The sequence below is a fragment of the Rhopilema esculentum genome, chromosome 4 (genome assembly GCF_057945365.1).
Source record: "Rhopilema esculentum isolate cy_ngs chromosome 4, ASM5794536v1, whole genome shotgun sequence".
Taxonomy (NCBI): Eukaryota; Metazoa; Cnidaria; class Scyphozoa; order Rhizostomeae; family Rhizostomatidae; genus Rhopilema; species Rhopilema esculentum.
Genome location: NC_142818.1, coordinates 9447192 through 9469835, shown reverse-complemented (window position 1 = coordinate 9469835; position 22644 = coordinate 9447192). Strand labels below are relative to the sequence as shown.

The following is a 22644-nucleotide window of genomic DNA, read 5'->3' as shown; positions in this document are numbered from 1 at the left end:
GCCACCCTAACATGCATAGAAATCCTTTATTTCCAAAAATTCTATTTTTCCAGCGTTATTTTATAAAGGCAAGGTAATTGGTGGAAGTTGTGGATTTTGAGTGTGGTGGGAGCATGCACAGTACATTATTCAAGTGACCGCTTTCTACATGAAATTTTTCTCAGTAGGGAAAATTTAGAATCTGAAACTCGTAAAGCAATAGCTCCTGGAAACGATCAACATTTACAATACAAAATAAGAGTATTACAAACATACCTTTCAATGGTCAAAACTTGAGTAAACTTGAGTAACACTCTCTGATAAAAAAGGAAAGTGTAATATTGAATCAATGATTTGATAAGACATTGGATTTATCAAAGAAAAATATTTTTGCTACCAACGTTTGGTTGTTTTGTTGTTTTTTCTTTTAGCATTGTTTTTTTTTCTATTTCTATTAAAACCTTTTTTTTTGTTTTAAGATTTCTTAAATTTAATTTGATATTTTGACAGATCGAGTTGCCACTAAGAAATTGATGTCTCGAAAAATAAAATAAAAGTGCTTAAGTTATATGAATTCAAATGAAAATTTTCATCATATTAATCTTAACTGTGACGTCATAAAAAAAATCTTATTTTGAGAGTTTTGATTTTGACCATATAGCGTAAACGAGCACCAAGAAATACTATTAAATATTTCAAAAATCAGGTGAGATATGGCCAATGAAAGATTTAAAGTTTACTAAAGGCTCGAGATATGGCTCTGTATATAAAGTTGCGAACAAAGACCAAATAATAGGGGTTTGACGGGGAAAGAGCTTGTGCTCATATAGCCATATCTCAACCAATTCGTAACACATTTTTATATAAATTTGGACCTTTGGAGATATTTCATGATGCTATGTCAGGTTATGGGATTCAAATTTAAAAATTATAAAAATTATTTTTCAAGACGTCATCATTTAAGAGTGTATAAGAAGTTCTTGGAAAACATTTTTTATGGCTGGCTAGTGGTGATTAAAACGATGATGAAATTTATGAAAGTACTTACTAGCTTAAACAGCAATTTTATATAAAAAGGTAAAATCCTTATTAAAGGTGTACAAATAAGAAGAAAAAATACATTCTGCAACCGTAAATATCTGAAAACTACAAAGAAATTAAAAAGATTTAATCAGAAAGACAAATACATGCAATATAATAATGAAAAAGAGGTTAAGTAAGTTTGATCTGATTATCCTTAGTAGATGTGTTTTTCACTGATTATCCTTGTTGAAGCTGTGCTGCAAAAATTGATTTTGAAAGCAATTTTTAGTCAACAATATTAGCTTTTAAAGAACTCAAAAATTGCAAGATTTTTAGCTTAAGTTTCCCAACCATAAGAAATTCGAATATCTAATGCAATTCAAATGGATTGGTGACCCTAGGATCTTTGTCTAGGAACGAAAACATAAAAGAGAAGATCTGGTAGCTTATACTTGTCATGCTTGGAAGACATTCATTGACTTGACAATCTTCAGATGAATATTAAAACCCACCGAACGAATCTTAAACTGTACTTTTATCTGTGTTGCTTTTTGAATGACTGGGTGACTGGAGGCAATTGCTAAGTAAAAGATGGCAGCCTTTCGTAATAAAAAGATTTGATTTATTTTGACACTCTTGAAGGCGATGAAAACAATCTCCTTGTTTTCCTTGGAGGGGGCTCACTTTAGCTACAGCCTTGTACAGTTGCTACGTTAAAAAATGTGATATATTGTCGTTATTGTTATCATCTTTTAGTATTCCTTTTTAAGCTATATCTGTAGCCAATTTAATTAAGAAAGGGACAAAGACTTTAATAGCTAGATAGTTCTTTCAGTTTATTTGCTTTTTTATTCTTCTATTCACATTGCTCTACCAAATTTCAACTTGTAAAACACCTTATTTGCTACCTTGATATCCCGTAATATCGATGTCACATATCAAAATCAATGTAATATCAATACTGAAATACAAGTCAATAGGGTGTGACTTTATGTGCAGTCTTAGGCGATGTATCTAGATGTTTCCCACAGCACAGCCCTCTTTCTAACCTTTTAAGACAACTTGATCCCTGACGATACTCGGCAAGAACCTCAAGAATCTTTAAAAAATGGTAGTCAATAATTCTCTGTATTTTTCCATACTTTTCTTAGAATAACTCAAACTCAAGTTTTGTAATTTAAAGTCACTTTAAAAAAGAGGGCAAAAGCTTCTTTGTCTAGTGAAATAACCTGTATTCTTAATTTTCAAAAATCACTGTTTTTTCTTTTTTAAGTAACGTTCAAGATACGTCCAACTTAAATCGAAAATTTTAGAACAATGATAACTCCAGCCTCTTCACATCCCGAGCTTTAAAGACATCCGACTGAATGCATATTTACAGTATTAATCTTTGCTTTATCGCGTAACATTTGACTTGCCTTCGGCAGTATTTTTATATTTCATTAACGATCTCGCATGACGGAAAATACACTTTCCTTCCCCAAAAACACGCTTTAGCTATTTACACACGAAACTTCGATTATTTGCAAGTCCTTGAAATGACGTATTTGCAGTTAACTGCTAAATCTTCGTATTTCAATTGAGTGTATGTTTTGAATCCTACAGTTGTTGAGGGACGCTTATAGTTAGATGAAAGTTAATCCTTGACATAAGAGGCCAACAGTCCTTGTAATACCCTTACTCTCTCAACTCGACACTCTGAGGGTTGCCGCTTGCATGCCTGACCATGCAAAGCACTGTGACGTAGCCAGGGGCGAATCTAGCCTTAAAAATCTGAGGTGGGGGCTAGCCTGGGGCAAAACGTTCAGTTATAGGGGCCAACGTTAGTCATTGCATTGCATAATAGTAGAATGTAAAGCAGTGGCGTGGTGGCTCAAAATTAGCTACAAGGCAGTGACTTTTAGCGCCCCATAGATAAGTATGTCCTTGGTACAGCTCTATCAAGGCTGTTATCATTATGCCAAATAGTTTTATTAGTGGCCAGAGTTGCCAGATGCCAGCCAAACAAAACATACGAAAAAGCTTCATTTTGGCTAATTTTATGGAGTAATAGTGTAATCAAAAATTGGCTTTGTTTGTCACAAAAGCTCAAACTTGCTTTCAATTTTAATTTTCTGTTTTCTCTTAATTTGTTTCTTGCTTCGTTATATGCAATTTCGAGATTACTTCAACGAAATGTTGATTATTGTCTGTGCTAATGTTTTAGTTTTATTTCTATTTTTGTGGCTTTCAACATGCAGCCAAAATTAATTTTCGGCCAAATTAATTTTTGACGGCCAACAACTTTGAAAAACGGCCAGAATGGAGAAATTTGACTTTTATCTGTTTAATAATAATGCATCATGAACATTAGAATTTCAACAGAAAGACTTTACTTCTAAAAATAGGCTAATACATAGCTTTGTTAAGTTGATTGGTAAAGTTTTTCCTTAGTAGTTATGTCTTAAATCCAGCCTCCATGAGATCAAGCAAATCATTCTGTTACACAGAATTTCAAATCATAGAATTTCGGTGAGCAATAGTAGATTGCCAAGGAACCCTGTGCTGGGTTTCAGAGTGGAAAGGGTTTTCAATGGGATGTGGAGAGCCTTGGTTCAGGCTTGCCCTTCGCACCCCATCCCAAGAAGGTGAACCCTCGTGATAATATATAACAGATATAGAATTTAAATGATTGTCAACAATGAATTTGTTCTGGTAGCTACAGAAAGGAGCCAAAATTTAGGTTCACTTTGGTTACATACCAAAATGCTGATCAGGGCCCCTAACTTGTCGAATAAATGCAATAAAGATTACAGTGAACAAAATAAAGAGAGCAACCCTAGCAAAGTCAAAAAACAATTGAAAAAAACATTGAATTTTTATTAGAAACTGTTGAAAAAACTGGGGGGGCAAACAAGGGGGAAAGAAAATTTCTGGAGGGCGTGGCCCCCTGGCACCCCGTAGAAACGCCACTGGATTTGGCATTGTTTTGCAACTGGAGTAGAAGCTTTAAAATTTAAAGCACTAAAAATCATTCTGGTTCACATATGCATCTTAATAGATAAAAAATTTTATGATCTGCAACTTACTTGTCTTGAAGCAAAGAAGTTCTGTTATAGGGTTCATTATGCACAATACACACTTTTTATATAGCACCTAGCTCGTGGCCTAGTTCCTGAAGTTCCTTACTTTTTGACCCCTTTCTATCGAATAGTAGTATCAAAAGTTCTGTAATAGTTCCTTTTTTTAACTTCATATAAAAATTGCACATAGTTTATTAGAATTCTATTTTTGTGTCGCAAGATTAGTAACTGTAGGTAGAAACAAAGTGAAAAAAGAAAGAAGACATAAAAGAAGTTTGATACATGAAAAAGTACAAGTTCAATCAATAAGGAAACTCACTTTTTTAAGAAACGAAGGTTGATGTCGAATTCTATAGTTTCGTAATGCTTTGGAAAATCGACGCTTTGGGAAATTATCACGAATTTATTGATAATTATGACATTTATTTAATTATTTTTATTAATTAACTAATCAAGTTTTATTTTTGGGGTCCTGTACATGATTTTCATGCTGGGGAATTTTTCAAACAGAAACGTGTTGGGGAGGGTTTTCAAAGCAGCAAACAGTGAAACTTGTCAATTTTTTATATTGTTTTTGAGTTCTCGTGACATTGCTGTCAAAAGGCTTGCTTCCGTTTTAATGTTACACTTGGATAAGAGAAGTATATTTTTGTTCTCTGTGCCTAATGCAAACAAACCAATTATATCGATGGATTTTTACGTAATTTTGAAGTTATTGGCTTTTCAATTGTTTCTTTATATTTTTGCTTCGAGTATTGAAATTTCTTTATTTTTTCTTGGCTGTCCAGTATTTGTTTCTAATAAGGAGTTTCTTATAGAAAAATGAGCGTAAATGATTTGAAGTGAAGCAGAATCACAGAGCAGAATGTTATAGGTTCCGCCCACAGCTCTCCTTTCCAGTTCCGGGTGGAGCTAGTTGAACTCCACGATTCACATTGTCGCAAGTTTCCCAACCAGACAGACTATTTCTGAAGTTTCAAGAGCCAATATAAGTTTATCTGTAATATTCTATTAACATATTGAGATAATCTCGCCGTTCTGCTGCTATTTGGTACATGGCATGAAGGATGCAATCACATGATTTAAAGATTGTGTTCAGCAGGAAGAGTTTCGTTCTTTCGATAAAATATTTACTTAACGAAAACGTTCTTAGTTTTATTTGTGGGTAATACCTTGATTGAAGCGGAGCGTCTACATATGAGGCTTATTTTGTTTTAATTTGGTACCGGGTTGACCCAGTAAATATGAACTGTTTGCGTCAAGATTTGAGCAAACCGAGAAAAATGTTGAGTAACCTAATACGGTCCGGATTGGCTTTCAAATGGATGCCCAAGTAAGTGATTGAAACATCGCAATCGTGATTCACTATTCAAAAGTAAAAATGTTTCAATTTACTTGATGACGTCTGTCAGCGCTCATTGACAAATCGCTAAGGGATAGAGGTGTCCGCAATCTCAACATTGGTCTTGAGGTGCTCATGACCGGAAATTGCATTCTGGGCACGAAATTTGCGCATTTGCAAATATATCGAAATCGATTATTTGCTACTTAGTTGTTATGGGGTCTTCCAAAACCGTGCTTGTATGGTGACTTCCTGTGAGTAATAATTCACAACAGAAAGAAATAAGGAGAACAGGAAGGTACAATCGAAAGCGTGTTCAATTTTTCAAAGAATCGATGTCGCTAAAGAAGCTGGCCTTCGTTTTATTATTGGTTCACGCGCTAATATGGGTGAGTTGCGTCTAATTTTCGTTTTCAGAGTTTGGTTTTTTAAAATCAACACGGATATTCGGCTTCTGTGTAGATTTATTATCGGCGATGATCGTTTCTTCGAAAAAACCAGCGCAAAAGAGCATTTTCATTTATTCAGTTAAATTGCAGATATAACTTAAGGGTCACAAGGCGTTCCTCGTAGCTGAAGAAAGTCACTGTAAATTTATAGAAACATGGTTCGATGGGTGACTATGTATGGTTCAAGATTTTAACTAAGTATTGAGTCTTGATTATTAATCGCTTTTTTCATTCCCACGCCCGATTATAAGTCAGTATTAGAAACGAGCCTCTCCTCGCGGCGACTAAGCATCTCGTTCTTTGCAAATCTTGCGCAGCAACTAAATGAATTGCTTGATTCTGGTAAATTTGAGTTGCGCGACGTATCTGTAAATACTTGTCTGTGGTTGTTTAGTTTCATTTATAAGTCAAACGAGAACAGGCTCGTGTTTCCATTGCATGCGGATAACAGCTTGTAATGGAAATAAGGTTATGTGTCGTTAAGGAGGTTGGAGTGTATTTTAAGCCGTTTGAAAGCAAAGAAACGGAAGATGGAGCATGCTCTAAGCTCGTAACAAAAAATCAGCTTGGGGACTCTTACAAATTTGAAATATGTACACAAATAATGACCAGCCACGGTTTTCAAAGAATACTTGGCGATTTAATGCACACAAAACAGGAAAGAAGAAGTGAGCATGCACTAACAATTGTATCAGACCTTCTTCCTACAATCAACCCTTACCTCTTTTTCCCCCTGTTTTCTTTCTCTCCTTTTCCTCCCCTACCTCCCTCCTTTATTCTGCCTCCCTTCCCTATTCCCTCCCTTCATCTCTACTCATCTCCTTCCCCCTCCTTCCTTGTTTTCTTTCTCTTCTTGAGTACTTTTGCACTTCCCTATCCTAGAGTCCGCCGATGAAAGGGTTCTCATAAACTGCTTGTCTGCGATGACCCGTGATCTTCTGGCCTCCTTTGTGTCATGTGTTACCATGTAAACTACACTGTAATCAACGAACATTAATTTGTTGATTTGCGTGCCAATTCTGACAACAATTTGCGCACCAAATTTGAAGCAGAAAAGGTGTTTTGTTCAGTCGATTTAGCAGAGATCAGTTCCAATTAGGTTCTGCTGTTTCACCTCGAATATCTTATTGAAATTGAAATTTAGGCCGCGTCAACAAATTTTTGATTTTTTGCTCCTTCTTCTGACTATGGCTAAACGGACTCAAAACAACAGTCAGGGCTTCAAAATTGGCGCGCAAATCTATTATCGGAATTGACGCGTCAATTATCAATGGTGGCTTTTTGTTTCCAAGGCCACTAGTGACACAACAGGGCCAGAAGATCGCGGGTCATCGCAGCAAAGCAGTATATGAAAACACTTGCATCGGCGACGCTCTGCGATACACAAGAACCAGGATTAAACCCGATCGGTTCATATCATGTTCGCCAATCGTTTGATTTGATTGCAAAAAACCCATCCCTTATTTTCAGTTGACCAAAAGAGCTGCATTTCACTGCAAATTTCGAAAAATGGAAATTAGATGGTTTTATAAAATTTTGCGTAGAAGTTTCGAAATTCAAAATCTTCCTTTTCTCAGACAAAGTTTCTTCACTTAAAAGAAGGGGAAATATTTTCCAAGGGAATGTTGTATTTTTACTTGGAAGGTCAAGAAGAAGGGAAAGGCAAGATAGAAAAGACTCTTCTAAGGTCTGAGACCAACATGTCTTTTATGCTTAAAATAAAACAAATTAAGAATCTATTTTGTTAAATCCCAGTGACAGAACGAACTCTCGACGATCTGTTTTTAAGCTGTAAACTCAAAAAATGTAAAGAATTTAGTGTTTTCAAATGTTTTCTTGTGTACTCTCAACTAAATGTTACTTCTCAACTAGGCCAAAAATGTTTCTGTTTTGAAGCCTTTATAAAGACATGAGCTGTTCCAAGGGAAACTCGAGCCCAAATGCAACTCTAAAGCCTATGCTGTTGAATAAATGCTTAGCTTGTTGAAAGCCGGCGACGATATGAATGGCCCTTTCATGGTTTTATTATAATGTCGTGTAAAACGGTAAAGAATTATGACCATAGTTTCAGTTTTAGTTCAGTTTTATATTTTAAAATTCAACTACACACACCTTCAATTAAAGCTACATACCTACATACACAAAAAAGAAATTACATAAATCGCCGAAGAACAGTACGAAACAGCGTGAAATGACGTTGTAATATGAGTATGTATAAAGTTGACAATTATTTTGAAACGGTATATAGGGCAAAAGGAAGAGACTTCGATATTGATAATCTTTCATTGTTCTTGATTTTCGTTAGGCTATGATGACATTTTCGTTAGGCCTACAATTTGATAAACATGAAGACAAAGTACGGCAATATAAATGATATTATCAGTATGTTCTTCGAAATGATAAGCATTCTACAACTTACTTGCATTGCGCTTTCTCCTCCAACACTATATTCTTGAGCAAAATTGATGTTTCAAGTTGAGTGCAAGTTGAAACCTGGCGTCATTTTCAAATGGCGCGGGGTTGTCTTTAGAAGACTGGGCTCGAGAAACCAAAATGGCTTCGAGAAAAACTTCAGCAACTTCGCCCGTAACATTGCGAATTTTACCTTCATTGATGATAAACCTTTACATAAAGTTCACTTCAAGGATATTCCTTCTTGCCCTTCTATTGACGAATAATTTTAATCAATCAATTAATGGCAAGTTTTTGTTAACAGCAAGTTCCTAAAAAGTATCGTGACACTTCGATAAAAGAATCATGGCGTTGAAATTGATTTGATTTTTCAACACAAGGTCACCAAAAAATACACACTTACTTCTTTAATTAATCAAGGGCTAAGTATTTTTAAAAATACTTTTAAACTAAAAAGACACTTCAACTTTTGAATTATGACCACAAAAACATAGGGTTCTTGCAAAGTTGCTGCTTATAATTGCAAGGGCAAAATCACGAGATCATAATGAATTTTACTGTACAAGTGCGTTTAGTTACTATAGGCCCTTTTTGCGCTTCATGGCATAACATATTTTGATTGATAATCTTTTCAGAAATTTTGAGAGTACCGAGAAAAGCTTTAAGGATAAACGCTGATTCTTTTAAAGGTTCAAAGTATTGTCTTTTTCTTACAAATGACTCCTATTGATGGGAAACTTTGTGAGAAAAACCTTGCTCTTTGGCATTCGGATTTACAAAATCGTCTAAATTATTTCTACATTGCTAGAATCTGATTGAATATCTGGATGTGAAGCGGGGTGCGATTTCTGAAACCAAAACATTCATGACTGCAACATCGTTTAGAGAATATTTGAATGCTCTGCATTGAGTGTGGAAAGCTATATGAAATTGTATAGTTTTGGTATTTGATCAAAGTATTTATGGAAAGGTCTGTCAGCGAAGAGCAAGGCAGTCTACGCCTCCAGAATTTAATCTGGCGGAGATACCTAGAATGTGTCGTGGTATAGGATCTAATTTAGTTCGCCTCAACTGGCCTAGCATTATAAGATTCCGGTTGCACTCGAGATTTTCAGTGAAGCAAGCCGATTTCCTGTTCATGGTTCCATTCAAGCTCTGGCTGCCTCTTCCACAGGTCACACTGTGCGAGGCCATTCGCTATATTTCAATTTCAGTCCAAAATTGCTGGGGAGACGAGCAAGAGGAAGTTTTTTAATGAGTGAGGCAACCCTCCGTCCTGGAGTCAAAGAGTATGCGTATGGAATGAAGCTATCACGCATACTCCCTGACACCAGGACGTAGGGCTGCCTATTTACGCTTGCTCGTCTCCCCAACAAAAACCCTACCATGCGATTCCTTATCTTTAATGATTCAAGTTTATTTCGAAACTATGAAAAACCCATTGCAATACGGCTTGTTATGGTGAAGATAGACGGGCGGAAAAATAGCACTTTTTACAATGCAACTTCCCGAACAGCAAATAATCTGAGCGTGTACTGCTTTCTGTTGCAGGAGGCTGAAACACATAGAAAGAAAAATCTTTAGGCACCTTAATGAGTGTCCATTGCTATTCGGGTTTGGTCCCAAGAATAATTCATATGATTCTAAAATCGCATGATTCCAACAAAAATATACCTATGTTAACTATTAAACACTTCGTAACCCGTATCGTAACTATTGAAAACCAGCGTTAATTTTGAATAATGCTTGTTACTGGAAAAGACTGGCTCCTTTTTTCTTTTTATTACTTTATTTAGAGTAACCATAAGCTAATTAATACCAACTAGCATACCAACAGCAGCAATATAGATCTAATAATACCTTTTAAAACTCAGACATGGCGCGCACAAAATTGAACCTGGAGGGCCGATAATGAAGTTTAGTAACTAGGACGACCTGTTATGGTTTGCCCCGACGCAGAAGAAAATTTTGAAATTGAGCTTTTCTTTTATTCATAGAAATTAATAACAATACAATTTTACATTGACTATATTACCCTAATTACTGTACTACACTACGGGGACGATACCATGAGGAGCGAAAAACAATGACTACCCCATGGCCGATAGAAAGAAAGATAACTAAAACTAGGTAGACTAATTACAAATACAGAGTAAACAGACAAAAGGTAGATGCTAATGTATAGGAGTGTCTAAATTGAGCTTTCTAGAATGTCTAAAAATGCATCACCCAGATTGAAATTTAATGAATTATACCGCTAAGAATAGACAATTGGCCGACTCAGAAAAACTTTTCTTATTAATTTCAAGGAAATATTTTGGAGTAGAGGTGTCGTGCTAAAACTTTAGTGTCAGACGTTGGGGAAAGATAGAAAGGATGACCTTTGGTTAAAACTGCACATCGGTGTGAATAAATGGAGGCTTTTGTCTCGGTTATTTTTCAGCAGGCCATGTTCACATATCCAAAATGCAGACATTGCAATGATACAGAAAGCTATTTACTGAATTGATGCAAATATTGAACAAATAATAGCGATACCTAAATAAGTTAGTGGACATTCTCTTTTTAAAAACATGGTCAAAAAGGCTTCATCTCTGAGAAAGTGAGGGGTTTCAGCCCCCAGCCCCCCTCCCCTAATGGCGCTGTGCCTGAAACTAACATCTAACATAATACTAACTAAAATAACTACAATAAATAGAAATGTATGCATGTTAATACTTATAAGCAATTATTAATGAGACCCTACATTTGCTTTAGACGGGATGCATAATTTGCAGGAGCATGGAATTGTGGTTTCCTTTCAAATTGACGGAAGCAAATTCTTCACCATTGTGAATCAAAAGATATTCATTTGCGTGTATGAAGGAGTGTAGTTTAGTCTACTTAAATCTTTGACAAAGTAGTGGATGACATTTTTCTAGAATCTTCACTCACCAAAAAACAAACTGCAGATAGTAACTTCTCGCAAAGAACATAGTTATTAACAGGTTTTGATATATCTCTGATAATGATAATTACTATGCTTTTCACGACGTGTAACAAGAGCTGTCAGGATTTCGCTAACGAAGAAGGCCCTGAGGCGATTCATTGCTAACTAGCAGTACTTGACCTGAGTAAAGTACCATCACCTCAGGGGATACTTCTTGGAAATCATATGACAGTACAGTCCCGATAAATCGAACTTCAAAAGGAACGATGAAAATTATTCGAGTTACCGAATGTTTGAGATATTGAAGTTTAGAAAGTATTGCAAAAGGTACCAAGCCGGTTCAAGGGGAATATAAAACAGTTCAAGGTACTGGGGTTCGAGTTATCAAGGACTCGAACGATCGGGATTAAAATGTATGTTTAAATAGAAACTGTGATCCCAATGACTTCCAGTAGAGAATAAAGACCACTAAGAAAAGCCATTAAGCACATACTAATTGATCTGCAGTGTGCGAAAACCTCACAAGAAATGCTTGGATCATTCATTCCATTCAAGACTTAATCATCAAAGAAACTCGTGCTTCATGTCAGTGTGCATTCTTCTTTCCCAAGTGTTTAAATGTTAGGTTTTCAAGATGCCTCAATGAATGGGCATAGAGAAAAAGTAGTAAACTTGGCTCATTAGTCTAGACAATGAATAACGGCAAAATTGCGGAGATAAATTCTCCAAAGAAAGCCGTTCAAAGGAAACAAGGATGAAGAGTCAAAATGTTTTGCTGAGGATTATGGCAGAGATTCACATGATGTTGCTGGCAGCATGTGCTTACCATGTCCGTTTTAGAATTAGATAACCCACATAGACGGACATAGTTTGCAGATATAGGAGCATAAAAAGCGATGCATAGATACAGGCTTGTTGAAACAGTATTGAGCAATCGTTAACTCGCGAAGATAGATTCGGTAATTCCGAAAATCCCAAAGACGATTTATGGATTCTGAGGTTGGATCTAGAATCCCAGACGTGGTAATATAAAAAAAGTAGTGAAACGGTTCTATTTAACCAGGGGCTACACCTTTTAGACAATGTATCTATCAAGTTGCGTGTGAATCTAAGTATTATTGCAAGGAATGTATGCATAAGTTTTGAAGCGATTTGTATTTCGTCGCTTTAAAGGTATTTGACTTCTTCGTGTCTCAGAACGAAAGGGACTCTACTGCCTATTCATCATCAAATTAACACGTTTCGTTATATGAAATAACATTGTGTGTATATCAGAACAGACATATTAAAGAAGAAGTCAGTCTTTATTAATGTTCGTATTGTTCTTGACTCGTACTATTGCCTATTGCGCTGAGAATTAAAATGACGTCATTATTGGTTCCGTATATTCCCAGATGTCAGTAATTCCTGCATTATAGAGTTAAAAAGAATAAAAATATATGACTTTGCCATGGGAAATACTGTATCGAGATGTCACAATAATTCCAACCAATCGTTGAGGTGAGTTAAGGAAGTTATTTGGAACAAGTAGCTTATTTAAATTGGTGTTCCATTTGCCTTGAAATGGTTGTTAGTTTTTGGCCATGGATATTCTAGCATTTATAGATGCATTAAAAAATTTTGACAAAAAGCACATTTCTGCAACCTGTTTGCTCCAACTAAACCCTTGAGCTGATCATACCTAAAACCATATTGGATATTTCATAGCATAGTCTAATGAAAGACTATGCTCATAGCTAACTTTTAGGTCTTATGCTTGGGTCAAAGTTTTTGTCTTCGTTAATACTCATTTCGTGTACAACATAAATATAGTAACTTTGAGAAAAAATCGGGACAGTTATATTATCAATCCAACAACTTTACATTTATCAAGTAATCTAGGCACGTAGTAAGGCTAGCACTTTGATTAAAGGCAATCTGTCTCGTTGTGGATTGGTTAACGAGAACAATAGCTGGAACAATAGCCTAAACACGATTCCAGCACTCCGCCATATTTTTTACAATGCGATAAATTAATGGGGGACTGGAAACAATAAAAATCCCTTTGTTCTTATAACCAATCAACGTCGTGACAGATTGCCTTTAAGCTGGTCATTACAAATCAACAATTGTTAAAGCCTGTCCATAATATATATATATATATATAAATGTTATAAATTTTTTGTTATATATGTATATAAGTGTCATCAGTAACATAGGGAGAGCTAACTAGACAAGCCAAAGCGTAGTGTTGGCGGCTCGAACTTTTGCCAGAGAATAACCAGTTTCTACATGGACATTGTTTTTGCAAAATTTCGTGCTAGTCTCTCTTGCTGTTTTTTAAGCAAGTTTTCATCTCTGTAATCTTAAACAGTTTCTAGTAAACTAACCGTATAGCCCAAGTGACAGTAGGAAAACCAAGGCTTGTGGAAAATTGCATAAGGATAGAAAGCGCGAAAGACAGGGCTGTGTTTTGTTTTCTTTGACATTATTTTGTTATGTTAGCCAAATAAATGCACTTTTAGCAAAAAATATAGACACGCAGAAGATCTGCTTGGACACTTCTTACTTTTCGACGATTGCATTTTTTACGTTTTGTGCCACTGCTCCATTTTCCTAAGAGACTGTTCTCAACACGGAACTCTACAGTAAAGGAAACCATAAGTTTTTAACCCATCTTCTTTAAATGATAATCTTAATCCAAAATTGTTGTAGCGCTTATTGAAACAGTTACTTGGATTACAAGATAATTCGTATCCATGGGCGGTGATTCAAGACTAATTTGTAAGAACTGGCATAAATGATGTCTGAGTGATAATCAAAGGGTTTCTGACCTCCCTATAATTCACGCCTTTTCTTGTTATAATCGCGTGGATTCATTGACGTCAGGAAAGAAATGCTTCATTCCCTGTTCACACGAACAGACTGCGGAGAATTTCCAGAAGCTTCATTCCGTTCCCAAAAGTGGACCGTTCCGCAATTGAGTCCACAAGGGAACGCTATAATTCGCACTATTCCGTTTCGAAGCTGGACCACGCGCAAAACTGAAATGTAGGCTTAACGCTGAATCTAAAATATTAAGACGGGGTCTTGATATTCAGAGGGGGTGGAAATCTTGTACATTCCTTGATATTCTTGAAATATCAAGCCAGACGTTCGCTAAATTCATCTGTGTAAAACGCAAACTTAGGAATTTTTCTTGTGTCTGAAAATTTTGGTATAAGAAGAAACTTCGGTTTCAAAAAATTTCAATAAAGAAATCTGAAAATGATATTTGCGCATGTGCTTTGTCTGTAGGTTTTCATTCGAAATAACTCAGTTCATTCTGCTGCAAACTGTTCTAATCGAAAACTGAATTAATTATCATTTTTCCAAAAACTAAATACCGCTCAATGTATTTACTGTTACAGTCAGGGCCGTCGTTAAGCACTTTCACATAGGGGGTGCCAGTCACCAATTTGCCGACAAAATAGGGCATGGCCTAAGATATTTCAATGTGGGGGTGTGGCATTTTGACACAATTGATTTTGTTTATCAAAGAGAATGTTCTCGTTAATCAATCATCGCTACAATTTTGGAGTGAGTGTGGGTACTTAGGTTTTGAAGGCCTTGAAACAATGCCGAAAGACGAGGTCCCCCTGCGAGCGGAGCGAGCAGGAAATTTTTGCGACCACGCCCTTTAGATTGTCTTGAAATGCATTTCAGAATATTTCTTGCAGTCATTTCTTGCAATCGTTTAGAACTTTTAACTATTTTTAGGCATACCTACGTTTCATTGATTTCATTCTTAAAATGTAGCTCATTACTTCTTAAGGTCCCCTCGACCTCAAGGCCCTGAGGCACTTTGCCCCCTTTCCCTGCTTACAGTGGCTTCCGCACCCCCCGCTAGCGACGGCCCTGAAGTTACAGTGAACATGGGTCATCGGGAAATAGTTTAATAGCTGGGTATATGAAGAGATCTCGCTGGCCTAGACCGTTCGTGCTGACAACAATGGTCGATCATAATGCATAAAGTGGCTCGACGTTCTCAAACCAATTCCAAAACATGATTTATATAGGCAGCTAAGTTTCTCTAATTTCAAGATGTTTTTAAGAACGTAAGCGCGCCCTTCTTAACCTAGAATTTGCAGTATTAAATATTTCAAAAAGACACTTGCCGTGGTTCAGAAACGACACTAGTAACAAATCCCAAAGACTAACAGAGACCTCATCATGGATTACTTATAAAAACTAGAGCTAGCAACGAAAATGAGATACTGCATTCTACATCGAAATGATATCGTCATACTGGAAATTGATGCTGGATATTGTTATGAAAAGGGATCATATTATCCGTAAGGTCTTTGTTAAATAAAAACATAGTTATATTAAGAATTAGGCCTAGTCTCTTCTATCTAATAGGATAAAGCTCCATCTGCAAAAACTCAAAACGGGTCACGTCATGTCAAATTCTTCAGTAGACTTACGTAAGTCTGTTTACCACATGCCTTTTAGGGTTAGCTGCTGATTTTCTGATTTCTTATTTTCTGAAGACGCTGAAAACAAAACAAAAATATTACCAAGCAAACCAATTACCAAATTGGATCCATGTACATTATTCTGACAACTCAAGAAACAATTATGGAAAGAGGCGTTGTTCCCCATGGGTCCCTATTGCTTGAGTGAGTTTCAAACACAACCCTGAACACAGGTGGTCCATGTTTACAACGTTTTCTGTTTGTCCAGTTTACCAAGGCAAAATTCCTTCGAATGGTCAGAAAATTTTCATTTGATAGAAGATTTTCTTAGTGGTGAAAAAAAACCGGCTTGTATGGGGTGACATCACAAGGCACCAAACCTCTCCTTGTGGAAAGCTTTCCAAATGGTTTAAAATGATCCCAATTTATGATACTTTGAAGGCATTCTCGGAAATCGGTCTTTCTTTAGTGATTCCGATCAATTCTATTTTCAAGTAATAAAGTTTAAGTAAAAGAAAGGTTGTTTGTTCATTGTTGGCCTTAATTGGGGGCCATTTTTGGTCGTTTAAGACAACCCAGTGGCTTTTTCTAAAAATTACGAAACTCTGCTTGAAGTTGCCAGAGGTAAACTAGAATTAAAGATCCACTTCAAAATTATTACTTTCAGTCTAGTTTCAAACCCTATTAGACAAACAACACCTGCAACTAGCGAACCACAGGCTAAATACTGGACATTTTTTCGCATATTCCGAGCTGAAAATACTTAATTTACATGAAGTACTGCAGACCTTAGTGAGCACTTAACTATGTAAAGCTCTTATTGCAATAATTAAAGATACAATGGACAAACATAATAATTTGTAACGAATACTGGAAATGGCAAAGACCCTTTTGTTTGGAAACTTTCATGAACTCCGCTTGAAAAGTAGTTTCGTCGTTGCCCCTTAACACTCTCTTGCTTAAAGTAATGAGTCCCACCTTTACTTCTGCAATTAATCAACCCTTCAGAAGTCAATGTGGACTTGCTGCTTCAGATCAGCTATTGTTGGTTTTGTTGATGTTTCCCAAATTTGTGTTAAAACATACAAAGTGAATGCACACTTTTTGCTCTAAGAATATCGGCTACAAGAATATTGAGGCTCAAATCATTGAAATTTAAGAACGATTTGAAAGTAATGCAAAGCTCAAGCTTCACCAAGAATTTGATTTTTTGTTTACTTAAGTTTTTTTGGAAAGTAAATAACATGCGAATTTCATGCTATATGTCTTGAAATAGACGTATCTGGCCTTGGGAGTCATTAAAACTGAAACGCAATTCGGTTATACTTTATATCGCCTAAGAATGATTTAAGGATAATCTTAGGCTCAAAATAAAAAATCAAGAATATTGAGGCTCAGCAAAAAAGTATGCATTCTCATTTAAAAAATGCTTTGGGGCGCGAGGGATGCAGATCAAGTTTTACCATCATTGTTATAAGCAAAGATATGCAAAAAGTAATCAACCTTTCTCCCATATGTTAGGTACTCTTTTATTAGGTGAGGTGAATTAGCATTGGTTTAAAAATGAAGAACAATCATGCAAGAATTCTTTTGATATGGTCTCAATTTGACGCAGTTTAAAATTCACTTTTCAGAGCGTGGATACAGATGGAGTATTATCGATGAAACTTGTCCATTACGAAAACCCGGGTTCACTGAAGTCAGACAGCACATGTTGCGATAATATTGATACAAGCACTGGCAAATGCAATACCTGTGAATACATGTTCAAGATCTGCCTTTCTGACCCTCGTGCCAAGCCGTGTTCACTCGCAAACATCTTTACTGACTGGGTATCCAACAAAGATTACTACTTGTTTGACCCATACATCTATGTAAAACCATATGGTGACGCGCTGGGTAACCCATTGCAGATACCTTTTAGGTCGTGGAACGTAAGTAACTCTGCCAAGGCTGTTGTGTTTCAACTTCTTTAAGATGTCGAGTTCAAGAGATGCGAAAGCAGGAGCTGAGGGGACTTAGCTCCCCCAATGATTACCAAGATACACTTGAATCATGTTGGGTTTGATCCTCTACATCAAAAAAAAATTCTTTAGACCCTTAAGCCCTAGGTCTGTAATTTGCTTCGCGGATTTTGTCAAATTCAAATGAGTTGTTCTCTTACTTTCCTAGGCGTAGCTGTGTTATGTTAGAGACATACCTTAATACTCTGAAGTGTTATTCAAGGCAAAAATATTAATCCTTAAAAATACAAGAGAAACAACAATAAAATTAATATTGGGAAGTTCACTTGCGAAATACATCTAATAAAATTCACTACAGCAAGAAATATTCCCGAGTTGCTTAGGAAATCTCAACATGAACTTCAAATGAATTCAATAGCCTATAATTTCTTTTTTCTCGTCTTCAGAACAGCCTTCTTTTGAAGTTTGTCCTACTGGATGATGATAATGCTGGTGCTTCAGACCTCATAAGCACAATGGAGAAGAACGTGACCATAAATGCGACAAGAAGTGGCACAATTGTCCAGACTTGGGTGGTTTTGGAGGGAGAACGAAGAACCACTGGTGTTGTACCAAAACTTTCCGCTCAGATAAGGTACTTTAGTTTATTCGCAAACATTAGGAAACCTTTACCTAAAAAGCAGCTATGACGCAACTCAATCTCAAATGCACAAGATACTCGAACTGAGGTATGGAACAAAGCAGGTCCTCCCTAGAAAAGGGAACTTAATTTATATTTTACATTGTTTTCCGATGAAAATTTATGTCCCTTTTGACATTGTTTTCCGTTGAAGACATTATGTCCTTTCAGTTACTGGATGATATGAACAATGAAGCTGTAACCATCCAACATTGAATCTCGTTGGCTATAATCATCCTTTTATTCATCAGCGTCTCCAAGCATGAATTCTACTGCAGTGAAAATAAAACTGACAACACAATATGTAGCATTTTTAAAAACTTCTTTATGAACACATGATGCATCAGAATAAAACTGCATAGATACTTTTCTACAGTGTTTCATGCAAAACCAACTACCTCATACCAAGCTGCAGTGATTACTGTGTGAATACCGATGATGCCTCGGGGCATTACATATGCAACTACATGACTGGAAAGCGGGATTGTCTAGCTGGTTGGTATGGTGACAGATGTGACAAGAAGATTTCGATATGCAACCCAAGAAACGACAGCTTGGGACATTACACGTGCGAAAAGATGACTGGGGCAAAAATTTGCTTGCCTGGCTGGCGCAATGAATCAAAGAACTGCACCGAAGGTATGAAACTTAACTGTACGTTTTATCTAAATCCTGCAAACGACTTATGAAAATGTGCTTCAGTTTAAATTCTTTTTCTTAGCTTCAACGCGTCATATTTTCCGCTTTCTCTGGGTGTCAGTAAGCAGGAGGGAGTGCGGGGGAGTGGAGTGGGGGGAGTGCAGTGGTGCATATTGAATGACGCAGAAAATTAACAAAAAAATTAGGGCTCAGTCGACAAATCTGAAAAAAGTACTATTAACTAATGACGAATAAAAAGAACTTCAGTTAATGTCAAAATAATAGCTGCCCATAGCCATATAATAATACGCACTAACAACGCCTATTTTACGCCGTACCACGCCCGCTAACTCGAAAGTAAAAACCGGTTTGTTTTATAGAGATAATGAGAACAGCAACACCACCAAACTCGAAGACAAGGTTGCTTACAGTAACAAGCAGCTACTCTACCTTAGAAACACCACAAAACTCGAAGACAAATTTGCTTACAGTAACAAGCAGCTACTCTACCTTAGAAACACCACAAAACTCGAAGACAAGGTTGCTTACAGTAACAAGCAGCTACTCAGCAACAGAAACACCACAAAACTCAAAGACAATGTTGCTTACAGTTACAAGCAGCTACTCGACAACAGCAACAACCCAGATGTCTGTTACCTGGATGTCCCCTTCCTCAAGCAGAACATTCATTGAAACAACAGAGGTCTTAGTTCATCGCAGCAACACTTATTCCAAAAACATTTCAACGATTTTCATCTCAAAGGAAACATTATCTGTTGTACCGTTACATTCAACCTCTCATCTACACCCAACAACTTCGACTCAAGATTTAGAACCAAAGTCGCACTCAAACTTCGCAACAGCATCGTCCACAGGGCAAACGATAAGCACAATGCTCACAACAGCATCGCCAACATTGCGCCCCAAAATGGAAAAGATGATGGATTTTGGGAAGCTGGTTGCCTTTATCGTTTCCATCGGTCTTCTCATACTTTTATCAGCAACTATTCTACTCGCACTCAAAATGAAAAATCAGAGGTGGGATTTTTAACTATCTTCCTTTGCTATTCATTTAAGCCCTTTATTATCAGTTTACTTGGTTCTTAGATCACTGTATGATTAGATGACCAGTTTCTGACTGATTTTGAATCACTATGCAGGATAATCAAGGAGAAAATTTGATGAGACAAGAAACAAGGCATTGATTTGATATAGTTCAGTTATATATGCTGTTTATTAAAGATATTCGAAGAATTGTGACAGCAGGTTTTTCCAAAGGACTTTACTCCATTCAAATATATTTATAGGCATATTCTACCGTTATTTTTTAACATGAGGTCGGAAGCCCCAACTGTGAAAAGAAATGATGTCTTTAGATCTCACAAAGTTCAATGTGGCTCTGTTTTGTTTGCAACTTTGTATTATGAAATACCATAAAAATTGCATTCCCTATAGTGTGAAGGACGGGACAATTCTAAGTTGGAACTGCTGGGTTCCACGCTTCAGGTAAATGTTGCATGTAGAGCCCTGCCTACATGACATAGAGTATTTTCTAAAAGACCGTAGCTAAAATTCTTCATCCGTTGACATTGCAGAAACAACCGTATTCAACCGATAAAGCTTGGAAACAGATACCAACAGAATTCTGCATTCTCGATGTCATCAAGGCATTCCAAAGCCACATCGTGCCCGTCTATACAAGGTTTGGCAGAAACCAAAATAGGTGCATTCCTGGAGCCCAAAATGCTGGATGTTGATCGCAGAAGTGCAAATTCTAGGATTTCACAAGCACGGTGGAGTTCAGCGCACAGCAGCTGCGAGCAACAACAACATCCGCAGCAGAAAAGAGCTCAGCCAAAAGGGGAAAGCTTTGTTTCGACAATAAACACCCCAAATGTGCTTTTACCGAAGGAGACATACCTCCTTGTGCCAACAGACCCGTACTTGCGTCTGCAGAGAACTGACTATATATAGACCTTGTACATTTGAATGAAAATAATAGATTTATATTTATTTGTTGCTAGAAAAAACTCTAGTTTATATTCTTGAAATGTTTAATAATGTAAATACCAAGGGCTAAAAATTCACTGTTTTTTAGAAAATTGGCATGCCGTTGTAAAAAAGTCGTTTGTAAATATTTAGATTGGCTAGTATTGAATTTTTGGGAAACAAGTTTTTTTTGTCACCGTGGTAACTAACTTATGACAAGGGAACATGGCCTTACGAGGATCATGGCTTAGATTTTCTGAGACAGCAATGCAACTAAGACCTTCTGTTCGTGCATATCACTACCGAGTGAAAAAAAACCCTTACTTATTTCAAGCATTGTAATAAGGTTCTTATTCTGATATTACTGCTCAAGCGGTGTTTATTTTATCATCTTTCAAGCAAATAACAGCTAAACGTGCATGAAATATTTGCAAGACCCCTCTCAAACACTCTTTGATAAGTAATCGCAAGAAACCAAGGCTTTACTTTCGTTAGACGCAAATACCTTTTTTTTAATCAAAACAAATAGAATTCAACAGAATTCAAATTTTTTACATATTCACAAACCAAATGCATAAATAACCTAACTGTAAGGGCACTATGTTCTTTTAACCTGCTGAGCGTTCTTGAACAGTATTTTCAGCTGTTTTTCCCGTTCGTTAGAGCAGCCTGTAAAAATTAAAATACCTTACTCATTATGAAAATATTCACTAACCGGCCTTTAGAAAGGGACAATTGGAGGGAACCAAGAAATGGGAACAAGGTAGCTCCATCTACTGTAATTTGCAACTGCAATTTTTGCATCTATGCTAACAGAGACTTCATCGTTTGATTCATAAAAATCTAGGCTAAAAAAGCAAAGTTGTTTTTATTAATAATACACAATGCCTGCCAAAATGCTTGGCACACCCAGCAATTTACGTTTCAGCCCCCTTCCTCCTAGAACAATGTTGACAGGTTACGACAAAGATCATACAACATCATAGCACAAAAGCAAATACTTCATAGCACAAGATCAGATACTCTTCAAATCTCCTACTCCACTCTATCGTAAACCAACATTTTGCCCTGGGGGAAAGGGGGGATGTTGAAATAGACCTTGACTGTGTTCCAATGTCAGTGATTCAACACTGTTGGCAGGCATTGTAACGAAAAAAAAGCCTTTAGAAAAGATTTTTCAATAAATAGGAAAGGTTTTGAGTATTGTTTTGAGCAAAAATTCATACATTACCAAAGATTTGGTTGGAATGAGAACTGACGGTATGCAAAAAGTTGAAAACATTGAGATGGCATTAGTTTCGTTTCAAGATTAATTTGAGGCTTTTTTCTGCAAAGGTAAGGACTAATTGTTCCAATGACCTTCCAACGAACTAAGTTTAAAAATCAACTTTGTATAATGAGCTTAAATGACGTCATACCAAGAAACGAATTCGATGCGAATGATGATGTAGGTGTGCAGTCTCCTGCGCCAATGTCATCAACCGTTACTGGTCCATCGTTCCAAATCAGATCGAAGCCACCAATTCTCTTCTCTCTTCCGGTCAGTCTTTAAAACATCATAGTAATGATAATAAATAATGAGTTAATTGGAATATTTTGGAAGTTAAAAACTGGAATAATGTATTGACAACAAGCAAGTGCTGAAGTCGTCCAACATTAAAGAAATAGTATTGTCTTTAACTATAATTTTAAAAACTTTCATTAATATCTATGATTGGTTAATGACATGTATTTTCAAACC

General features: G+C 36.5%; 2 protein-coding genes and 1 long non-coding RNA gene across 5 annotated transcripts in view; 1 reads left to right on the top strand and 2 right to left on the bottom strand.

Annotated features, from left to right (window-relative positions):
• Nucleotides 1–8923, bottom strand: part of LOC135691257 (uncharacterized) — a 46398-nt gene extending 37475 nt beyond the window's left edge. The window contains exons 1-2 of the long non-coding RNA XR_010516741.2: nt 8275–8923; nt 256–296 (exon numbers count right to left, since the gene is read on the bottom strand). This is a non-coding gene — a long non-coding RNA (uncharacterized LOC135691257). The remainder of the gene's footprint in view (nt 1–255; nt 297–8274) is intronic.
• LOC135691249 (uncharacterized) lies at nt 5406–21573 on the top strand. 2 transcript variants are annotated; one of them, XM_065209062.2, is made up of 6 exons: nt 5406–5795; nt 17267–17566; nt 18043–18230; nt 18652–18914; nt 19430–19952; nt 20510–21573. In XM_065209062.2, the coding sequence occupies exons 1-6, from the start codon at nt 5742–5744 to the stop codon at nt 20886–20888; spliced, it is 1707 nt and encodes a 568-aa protein (XP_065065134.2). In that variant the 5' UTR covers nt 5406–5741; the 3' UTR covers nt 20889–21573. The 2 variants fall into 2 exon arrangements, with proteins under 2 accessions (XP_065065134.2, XP_065065133.2); XM_065209061.2 differs by having other exon boundaries at nt 5428–5795; nt 19295–19952.
• The window catches only part of LOC135691252 (putative tubulin polyglutamylase TTLL9), a 26073-nt gene continuing 14892 nt past the window's right edge, over nt 11464–22644 (bottom strand). Inside the window, exons 18-20 of one of the 2 annotated variants that reach the window (XM_065209066.2) lie at nt 22322–22449; nt 21492–21572; nt 11464–15710 (exon numbers count right to left, since the gene is read on the bottom strand). In XM_065209066.2, the coding sequence (XP_065065138.1) occupies nt 21502–21572; nt 22322–22449 (199 nt within the window). In that variant the 3' untranslated portion in view covers nt 11464–15710; nt 21492–21501. Of the gene's footprint in view, nt 15711–18580; nt 21573–22321; nt 22450–22644 lie in introns of those variants that run through there. The other variant, XM_065209065.2, reaches the window with a different exon arrangement.

Bases quoted from the DNA above. Each gene is read 5' to 3' on its own strand.
- LOC135691249 (XM_065209061.2), top strand. From the start codon at position 5,742: ATGTCGCTAAAGAAGCTGGCCTTCGTTTTATTATTGGTTCACGCGCTA. The intron at 17,567-18,042 runs GTAAGTAACTCT...TCTCGTCTTCAG, and splicing joins TACCTTTTAGGTCGTGGAAC to AACAGCCTTCTTTTGAAGTT. The intron at 18,231-18,651 runs GTACTTTAGTTT...ACTTTTCTACAG, and splicing joins AAACTTTCCGCTCAGATAAG to TGTTTCATGCAAAACCAACT.